The sequence below is a fragment of the Carcharhinus amblyrhynchos genome, unplaced genomic scaffold, assembly GCF_965287045.1.
Source record: "Carcharhinus amblyrhynchos unplaced genomic scaffold, sCarAmb.v2.hapA scaffold_810, whole genome shotgun sequence".
NCBI lineage: Eukaryota > Metazoa > Chordata > Chondrichthyes > Carcharhiniformes > Carcharhinidae > Carcharhinus > Carcharhinus amblyrhynchos.
In genome coordinates, this window is record NW_027650550.1 from 3,770 (window position 1) to 14,329 (window position 10,560).

General features: G+C 50.6%; 1 protein-coding gene across 1 annotated transcript; it reads left to right on the plus strand.

The window, feature by feature from the left end:
• The first annotated feature begins 3,761 nt into the window (after positions 1-3,761).
• LOC145340161 (uncharacterized) lies at positions 3,762-9,854 on the plus strand. Its single transcript, XM_080184593.1, has 3 exons — positions 3,762-3,864; positions 6,932-9,144; positions 9,658-9,854. Exon 2 carries the CDS (start codon positions 6,950-6,952, stop codon positions 9,110-9,112), a length of 2,163 nt encoding a protein of 720 aa, XP_080040719.1. The 5' UTR covers positions 3,762-3,864; positions 6,932-6,949; the 3' UTR covers positions 9,113-9,144; positions 9,658-9,854.
• Positions 9,855-10,560: the final 706 nt, after the last annotated feature.

The window sequence follows — 10,560 nt, forward strand, 5'->3', positions numbered from 1 at the left end:
GATAACAGAGACCCTGCTGAAGGAAGCACAGGACTGTGTGTTAAATATTCCTGGGACATAAAGTGTCCAGGAGAGAGAGGAAGGGTAGAAAATGGGAAGGAGTGTGGTGGGGCGAAAAGGATCAAAGGTTATGGGGAGAAGGCAGGATTAGATTATTGAGTTGGATGTTCAGCCATGATGGGAATGGATGGTGGAGTGGGCTCGAAGGACTAAATGGCCTCCTCCTGCTCCTATGTTTCTATGTCTATGTATTGATTGAGGGGATGCCACTAGCTTTCGGAGCACTGCCCCTTCGTCAGCTCAGTGGGAGTTCTGTTCACAAACATGGCATATAAAGACACAAACTCAATTTACAAAATAATGGTCTTAAAGGTACTGACAATGTGAGTGGAGAGAGCATTAAGCACAAGTTAAAGAGTGGTCGTGGGCATTCGGCCTCTGATCTTCGGGTAAGCGATCTCCAAGGTGGCCTTCACGACACACGACAGCACGGAGTCGCTGAGCAGAGACTGATAGCCAAATTCCACATACAAGGATGGCCTCAACCGGGATCTTGGATTCTTGTAACACTATCTGTAACCCCCATGACTTGCTGGGCTTGCAAAATCTCACTAACTGTCCTGTCGGGAGACAATACACATCTCTTTAACCTGTGCTTAACCCTCTCTCCACTCACATTGTCTGTACCTTTAAGACTTGATTATCTGTAAAGACTCGCATTGCAACCATTATTTTGTAAATTGAGTTTGTGTCTTTATATGCCCTGTTTGTGAACAGAACTCCCACTCTCCTGATGAAGGAGCAGCACTCCGAAAGCTCGTGGCTTTTGCTACCAAATAAACCTGTTGGACTTTAACCTGGGTGTTGTGAGACTCCTTACTGTGTTTACCCCAGTCCAACACCGGCATCTCCACATCTTGATTGAGGGAAATATTGCAGTGCAGGAGAAAAAACAAGTCCAGAAGGGTCAAGAGCAGAATCTGTCTGGCTTAAGGGAAGGAACAATAAAGGTGCGATTGCATTTCTCAGTGTAGTCTACAGGCTGCCAGTTACTGGGAAAGATATAGTGGAACAAATCGTGTGAGGAAGTTACAGAGAGATGCAAACAAGGTAGTGTAATTATAATGGGATCTTTAATTATCTGAATATAGTCTGGGATAGTCATCTAAAGGGCAGATAGGGGCAAGGGTTTCTAGCAATGCATTCGTGTTGTACAGCTGTATGTTTCCAGTACATTGAGGAAGGAGTCTGACCTGATTCTTGGGAATGAGATGTGCTAAGTGCTTTGTGTCAATGGGAGAACATTTCGGGAGACAGTGATCATTGCATCACAGGGTTTAGGGTGAATATGGAAAAGGACAAAGAAGAGTGCAGAGTATGAATAATTAACTGGGGAAAACCAACTTCAGTGGGGCAAGAACGGGTCTGGACTGAATAAATTGAAACTAAAGATTGACAGGGAAAGCAGACTGAGTGACATGGGCTAACTTTAAACAGGGAAGAGTTCAGGGACAGTCAGGTTATAGTCCCAGCAAAGGAAGTGGAGGGAAAACAGCTCCACAGCTCCTTTGATGAGGAAAGAGATGTGAAGCAGAAAAAGTGTGCTTATGGCAGGGTGTCGGATAGAAACTACAACAGAGACACAGGCTGAATGTAGAGGGTTCCGAGGGAAGGTGAATAAGGAAATCAGAGAAGCAAACGGGGAGGATGAAAAGACATTGGCATCTAACCTCACCGAATCCTAAAGGCTTCTGCAGGCAGATACACAGGAAAAGGAGGGGTAGGGCTGAATAGCAACAAGAACAGGAATTTGCACAAAGAGGCTTGGGGCATGGCTGAAAAATGAAATAAATATTTTGCATGTCTTCAACCAGAAGAGGTTGACAGAGATAAAGCAGATAATAGATAGGTGCAAATGTTAAGCCAGGTACCAGATAGACAGTCTTCACGTGGATAAGGCACTAGAAACAGAGAAGATGCATCCAAAGCGCTGAGGGGAGTGAGCACGGAAATCGCAGAAGCACAGGGGGATAATCTTCCAGTCTTAACTGGAATCAGGATTGTGCTTCAGGACTGGAGAATACACAATATTACATCACTGTCCCTATCAAACACTCCCAGGACAGGTACAGCACAGGGTTAGATACAGAGTAAAGCTCCCTCTACACTGTCCCCCCATCAAACACTCCAGGACAGGTACAGCATGGGGTTAGATACAGAGTAAAGCTCCCTCTACACTGTCCCCATCAAACACTCCCAGGACAGGTACAGCATGGGGTTAGATACAGAGTAAAGCTCCCTCTACACTGTCCCCACATCAAACACTCCCAGGACAGGTACAGCACGGGGTTAGATACAGAGTAAAGCTCCCCCTACACTGTCCCCACATCAAACACTCCCAGGACAGGTACAGCACTCCCTCTACACTGTCCCTATCAAACACGATGTGGCAGCATCTCCACATGGACACTTTGGACTGGGGTAACCACAGTAAGAAGTCTCACAACACCAGGTTAAAGTCCAACAGGTTTATTTGTAGCAAAATGCCAGTAGCTTTCAGAACTGTCATATAAAGACACAAGCTCAATTTACAAGATAGTGATTGAAATGTGAGTCTTTATAGCTAATCAAGTCTTAAAGGTGCAGACAATGTGAGTGGAGGGAGGGTTAAGCAGAGGTTAAAGAGATGTGTATTGTCTCCAGACAGGACAGTTAGTGAGATTTTGCAAGTCCAGGCAAGTCACGGGGGTTACAGATAGTGCGACATGAACCCAAGATCCCGGTTGAGGCCGTCCTCATGTGTGTTAAACTTGGCTATCAGTCTCTGCTCAGCGACTCTGTGCTGTCGTGTGTCGTGAAGACCGCTTTGGAGAACATTTACCCGAAGATCAGAGTCCGAATGCCCGTGACCGCTGAAGTGTTCCCCAACAGGAAGAGAACACTCTTGCCTGGTGATTGTCGAGCGGTGTTCATTCATCTGTTGTGGTAGCGTCTGCATGGTCTCCCCAGTGTACCATGCCTCGGGGCATTCTTTCCTGCAGCGTATCAGGTAGACAACATTGGCCGAGTTGCAAGAGTATGTACTGTGTACCTGGTGGATGGTATTCTCACATGAGAACACCAGCATGACACCTTCACCACACATGACAGCGCAGAGTCGCTGAGCAGAAACCGATAGCCAAGTTCCACACACATGAGAACGGCCTCAACCAAGATTTTGGGTTCATGCCTCACTATCTGTAACCCCCACAACTTGCCTGGGTTTGTAAAGTGTCACTAAGTGTCCTGTCTGGAAACAATACTCATCTCTTTAACCTGTGCTTAAAGCTCTTTCCACTCACATTGTCTGTACCTTTAAGACTTGACTGGCTGTAAAGACTCACATTCCAGCCAGTATTTTGTAAATTGAGTTTGTGTCTTTCTATACCCCGTTTGTGATCACAACTCCCACTTACCCGATGAAGGGACAGTGTTCCGAAAGCTAGTGGCTTTTGCCACTAAATAAACCTGTTGGACTTTAACCTGGTGTTTGTGAGATTCCTTCCTGTGTCCCCCCCTCCGCATCCAATCAGGATTCAATCCAGAGAATCACCACATATCCCCGCCCACTGCTCCCAGCTTCCACCAATCACAATGCCCCATTCCACACTCTCTGCAGCCATTGGTTGCTCCCATTAAACCGGAAACAAAGATCCAATCAGATAAGCGCTGAACGCAGAGGCGCTTTTCATTGGCTCCCCGTCCGGATACGGAGCGTTCCCATTGGTCCGGAGGAGGAAATCTGCTCCCGACACAAGGAAGAGAGACCGGAGCCGAAACCCGGGCGGATCCCCCTGGATCCGGGATCCAGTGCGGGAGCGGGAGGTGAGCGGGGGGAGAGGGGAGAGGGGGGAGGGAGAAAGGGAGGGAGCGGGGGGAGAGAGGGACCGGGACCCAGGGAGAGAAAGGGAGGAGGAGGAGGAGGGACCCGGGGGACGGGGAGCCGCTCCCACCGTCACTGACACATTGTAGCAAAACAGGGCGAGGATTGTAACAAATAACATTGTATCACTGAAACTGACCATCCGGAATTGGCATGGTGACACTGGGCAGTGAAACTGACCATCCGGAATTGGCATGGTGACACTGGGCAGTGAAACTGACCATCCGGAATTGGCATGGTGACGCTGGGCAGTGAAACTGACCATCCGGAATGGGCATGGTGACACTGGGCAGTGAAACTGACCATCCGGAATTGGCATGGTGACACTGGGCAGTGAAACTGACCATCCGGAATTGGCATGGTGACGCTGGGCAGTGAAACTGACCATCCGGAATGGGCATGGTGACACTGGGCAGTGAAACTGACCAACTGGAATTGGCATGGTGACGCTGGGCAGTGAAACTGACCAACCGGAATTGGCATGGTGACGCTGGGCAGTGAAACTGACCATCCGGAATTGGCATGGTGACGCTGGGCAGTGAAACTGACCATCCGGAATTGGCATGGTGACGCTGGGCAGTGAAACTGACCAACCGGAATTGGCATGGTGACGCTGGGCAGTGAAACTGACCATCCGGAATTGGCATGGTGACGCTGGGCAGTGAAACTGACCATCCGGAATTGGCATGGTGACGCTGGGCAGTGAAACTGACCATCCGGAATTGGCATGGTGACGCTGGGCAGTGAAACTGACCAACCGGAATTGGCATGGTGACGCTGGGCAGTGAAACTGACCATCCGGAATTGGCATGGTGACGCTGGGCAGTGAAACTGACCATCCGGAATTGGCATGGTGACGCTGGGCAGTGAAACTGACCAACCGGAATTGGCATGGTGACACTGGGCAGTGAAACTGACCAGCTGGAATTGGCATGGTGACGGCAGTGAAACTGACCAACTGGAATTGGCATGGTGACGCTGGGCAGTGAAACTGACCATCCGGAATTGGCATGGTGACGCTGGGCAGTGAAACTGACCATCCGGAATTGGCATGGTGGCGCTGGGCAGTGAAACTGACCATCCGGAATTGGCATGGTGACGCTGGGCAGTGAAACTGACCATCCGGAATTGGCATGGTGATATTGTAAAGAATGTGAAGGATTAGGAGGAGAAAGAGTCATAGAGGTTTACAGCATGGAAACAGACCCTTCGGCCCAACTTGTCCATGCCGCCCTTTTTTTTAAACCCCGAAGTTAATCCCAATTGCCCGCATTTGGCCCATATCCCTCTATACCCATTGTACCCATGTAACTGTCTAAATGCTTTTTAAAAGATAAAATTGTTCCCGCCTCTACTACTACCTCTGGCAGCTTGTTCCAGACACTCACCACCCTCTGTGTGAAAAAATTGCCCCTTTGGACCCTTTCATATCTCTCCCCTCTCACCTTAAACCTATGCCCTCTAGTTTTAGACTCCCCTATCTTTGGGAAAAGATATTGACTATCTAGCTGATCTGTGCCCCTCATTATTTTATGGACCTCTATAAGATCATCCCTCAGCCTCCTACGCTCCAGAGAAAACAGTCCCAGTCTATCCAGCCTCTCCTTATAACTCAATCCATCAAGTCCCAGTAGCATCCTAATAAATCTATTCTGCACTCTTTCTAGTTTAATAATATCCTTTCTATAATAGGGTGACCAGAACTGTACACAGTATTCCAAGTGTGGCCTTACCAATGTCTTATACAACTTCAACAAAACATTCCAACTCCTGTATATTCAATGTTCTGACCGATGAAACCAAGCATGCCGAATGCCTTCTTCACCACTCTGTCCACCTGTGACTCCACTTTCAAGGAGCTATGAACATGTACCCCGAGATCTCTTTGTTCTGTAACTCTCCCCAATGCCAGACCATTAACTGAATAAGTCCTGCCCTGGTTCAGTCTACCAAAATACATCACCTCGCATTTGTCTAAATTAAACTCCATCTGCCATTCGTCAGCCCACTGGCCCAATTGATCAAGATCCCGTTGCAATTGGAGATAACTTTCTTCACTGTCCACTATGCCACCAATCTTAGTGTCATTTGCAAACTTACTAACCATGCCTCCTATATTCTCATCCAAATCATTAATATAAATGACAAATAACAGTGGGCCCAGCACTGATCCCTGAGGCACACCGCTGGTCACAGGCTTCCAGTTTGAAAAAAACAACCCTTTACAATCACTGACAGAAGCCAATTTTGTATCCATTTAGATACCTCACCCTGGATCCCGTGAGATTTAACCTTATGCAACAACCTACCATGTTAAAAGGCCTTGTTAAAGCCCACGTAGACAACATCAACTGCACTGCCCTCATCTACCTTCAAAAAACTCAATCAAATTTGTGAGACATGATTTTCCACTCTCAAAGCCATGCTGCCTGTTTCTAATCAATCTTTGAGTTTTTAAATGCCTGTAGATCCTGTCTGTCAAAATACCTTCCAACAATTTACCCATTACAGATGTGAGGCTCACTGGCCTGTAGTTCCCAGGCTTTTCCCTGCAGCTCTTTTTAAACAAAGGCACAACATTTGCCACTCTCCAATCTTCAGGCATCTCACCTGTGAGGTGCCTGAAGAGATGAGTGGAAGTTAATAAGTTGCTCATTTGGAGAGCCACCAGAGACACGATGGGCTGAACGGCCTTCTCTGTCCTGTAGTGATTTTGATCATCTTTCTCTGTGAAATTTGTGACCTGTTGCCAGGGAGAGTTCCCTAGTTTCTGGAGAAGGTGCTCCGGGCATTGGGAATCTCATACTGGAGGGAGATGGACTGAAGTTGGCTCAAAAGGCTCCAAACCAATAATCACCCCGAGGGCTCTGACCAGGGAGTGGGATCTTACTGTGCAGAAAATGTTAGTGGAACTTCCTGCAGTGGGAAGGATTTGTTTGTGAGATGCTTTGCTGGAAATACATACAAGGACGTAATCTAAATAATAACGTCTCGCTCTCTCCCACCGAGGACCCTATCAAAGTCAGCATGGCAAGTAAGGATGAGAATGTCTTGGCCAACATTAACAGCGCTTTCTTGAAACACACCAAGGCTGAGGAGGTCAGGAAGGACAATATGCTCATGATGCAACCCTACGCCAACTGGGAGGAGTTCCTGATGCCTGCCCCCATGTCGATTGCTATCCTTGGAGAGCTAATCATCATCTCCTCCGCCACTGACTTTCCCTTAAATAAACACACGCCAGACAGACAATACAAACATGTCAAGTATCCCGAATCGTTTCGAGCCTGCCTGATGCAGGTCAGTAACCAGGGCTGGAAAAGCTTTAACCTGGCCCATAAGAACATGGATCAGATCAGGCTTCACTCTCAGAGCGTCCCTACACACTTGAAGAATACCGTCAAGACCTTGATGCAAGGTGACCAGAAAGCTCTGGAGAAGATTCTCCCTCTGCAGTTGGGCAGCATCAAGGCTGTTGCTGATGAATGCCTGGGATTGGCCCAGGAAGTGGAACAAAACTTCTCCTCTGTCACTGACTTAATCCACGAGCTCCTGGAGGCGTGTACCAGCGCCAAGGGTGCGTACGAGACCGAGTTGCAGGAGGTCCAACGTTCCCTGGAGGAGGCTAAACTTCGAAAGGCAACGGCCGAGAAAGAAAAGAGGCAGGTGGAAGAATATTTCTCCAGAATGAGCTATCAGATGGAGGAGGCCCATTCCTCCTATAAAGCGGCAGTGGAATCTGCGCCCAGTGAGTGGGGGGTCATAGGCATGTTCACAGTGGAGAGCTCCATCAACATGGTCAGCAACCTTGTGAGCAGTTTCATGTCAATGGTCACCGCTGACCCTGTCAGTCTGTCCACCACCGTGGTGGAGACCTTGGCCAATGTTGGCAACGTCATTGCAGAGAAGGTGAAGAACAAGAAACAAGGCCAGGCGGCAGCCCAGCAGGTTGAGCTGGACCCAGTGGCTGCCAGTAATGTCCTGTCAAAGTCCAGTGAGCTGCTCATGGCCACAGTGAAGCTCCAGGACCTGCTGTCAGAGGACGCCAGACTGAGTCTGGATAAACTCCTGGACCATGTGACTGGCAGCGTGAACTCTGACCTCTCCAGGCGCATGTTCCAGAAGATCAAAACAGAGGTGAACCTGGAGGAGGATTGCAGCCCAAAGGAAGCAGCCCTCACCCTGTGCAGGAAGGGAATTGCAATCTGTGAGAAGCTGGAGGAGATTGGCCAGTGCGAGAAGCCCAGTGAGGAACAGCTGGAGAATGTGGCTGTAAAGATCGGGGAGCTCTATGGGAAAGTGGTCAAGTTCAGTGCTGGCTGCATGGCTTCAAACAACATCACCGTTCTGCCCCAGGCTGCACCCAACCTGTCCAAGGCAGCGGGAGACCAAGACCCTGAGGACAAGACGATGGTTCAGACTGTGATAACACAGGCCCGGTTAAAGATTGAGAATGCCAAATCACATTTGGAAAGCACTCGGGCAGAGTACGAGAAGAGTTTCCAGTCTCTGAAGGAGAGTAACAGGGAACTGGATGAGATCCTGATCTTGATGAGGAAGTGCCAGGTGAAGGAGGTTGATTTTGCGATGACCCTGAAGATGTTGGCACAGGGTCTGGATGCGCTGGCTCGGGTGAGAGAGCAGTGGACCAAAATGATCCACTTCTTTCAGATGGTTTCCAATCTGATCCACATTTGCCTTACCAAATCCCTGAAAAAGTTCACCACCGACAGTGAGGAAATGCGAGCCATCGAGGGATACACTCGGCAACAACTCATCAAGGATTTAATTTACGCCCAGGCCTTCCAGGCAACCAACATCTCCCACCTCATCAACATGATCTCCAGAACTTACGTGGAGATTTCCAGCAAGTACCTGATGGAGCGAGTCAGCAGCCTGGGGCGACTCATCACTCTGGACCCAGAGGATGCAGAATTCCAGAGGGAACGGCAGCTGCTGCAACAGGGCTGTGACGAGGCTCGGAGGATGATCCTGGAACGAGTGCTGAGCAGCAAGGAGGAGTTTGAGAGCCGAGTGCAGCAGCGGATCGAAGCTATCGACTCTGGCCTGAAGGCCGTGCTCCCCCCTCCCTCCGAGTGTGAGCTCCAGGCCATTGAGTGCTCTCAGAAACAGGAGAGCAGCTCCATCTTCATGGAGATTGCAGAGGAAGAGGACGATCAATGGGCCTGAAACCGGGAGCAAGGAATTCCGCAGTGGGAATGGTTAGTGGGGGAGGGGGGGGAAGGGGAGAGGGCCAGGAGGGTGGGTGGGGAGGGAGGGGAAAGAAGGAGCAAGGAGGGGGAGGCCATGGGAAAAGGAAGGAGGGAGGCTGTGGGGGTGGGGGAGGGAGGGGGGTGCATGGGGCAGAGGAAGGAGGGAAAGGGGGGGCATGGGGGGGAGGAAGGGGGGAAGATGGGGGTCATGCGGCATTGAGGGAGGGAGGAGGGTCAATGGGGGAGGGAGGGAAGGAGGTCATAGGGAGGAGGGGATGAATGGAGGGAGGGAGGGAGGGGGGTCATAGAAAAGGGAGGTGGAGGCATGGAGGGGGAGGGAGGGAGGAGGGGGGCCACGGAGGGAGGGAGGGGATCATGAAGGGAGGGGGAGCATGTGAGGAAAGGGCAGGATGAATTTGGAGAGCGGGAATGTGAGTGGGATTGAGGAGTCCTGATTCAATTTGTGAGGAAGATTTTAACTGGATGGTTCCTGTGAATTTTAAAACAATTCCTGTTTTTCAGAATGTTTGGAAGTTGTTGGAAGCGACAGCGAATGAGAAAGGAAGAGTCGGATTCACCATTTCCTCACACTGTATCCACCCCCGGAACCAGCGTTTGTATCTGTTCAAATATCGGAGCTTGGCTGGGATTTATCATGGAGCTGGAATATTTATCAGAGACAGAACAAGCTCCATCCCCGAGGCCAACACCTCCCATCCCCGAGGCCAACACCTCCCATCCCCGAGGCCATCACCTCCCATCCCCGAGGCCATCACCTCCCATCCCCGAGGCCAACACCTCCCATCCCCGAGGCCAACACCTCCCATCCCCGAGGCCAACACCTCCCATCCCCGAGGCCAACACCTCCCATCCCCGAGGCCATCACCTCCCATCCCCGAGGCCAACACCTCCCATCCCCGAGGCCAACACCTCCCATCCCCGAGGCCAACACCTCCCATCCCCGAGGCCAACACCTCCCATCCCCGAGGCCATCACCTCCCATCCCCGAGGCCATCACCTCCCATCCCCGAGGCCAACACCTCCCATCCCCGAGGCCAACACCTCCCATCCCCGAGGCCAACACCTCCCATCCCCGAGGCCAACACCTCCCATCCCCGAGGCCAACACCTCCCATCCCCGAGGCCAACACCTCCCATCCCCGAGGCCAACACCTCCCATCCCCGAGGCCAACACCTCCCATCCCCGAGGCCAACACCTCCCATCCCCGAGGCCAACACCTCCCATTCAAAGCCCAAACTAAACACACATTAATTTCAATGATGCTGCATACGCCTTACAGTAACCACGTTACCCCACCCCCTCACCGTCACCCACCCATCGCCCAACACCCTTACACGCCCATTACAACACTCCCATTAGCCACACCCCCATTAGCCCACACCCATTATCGCACCTCTGTTGCAA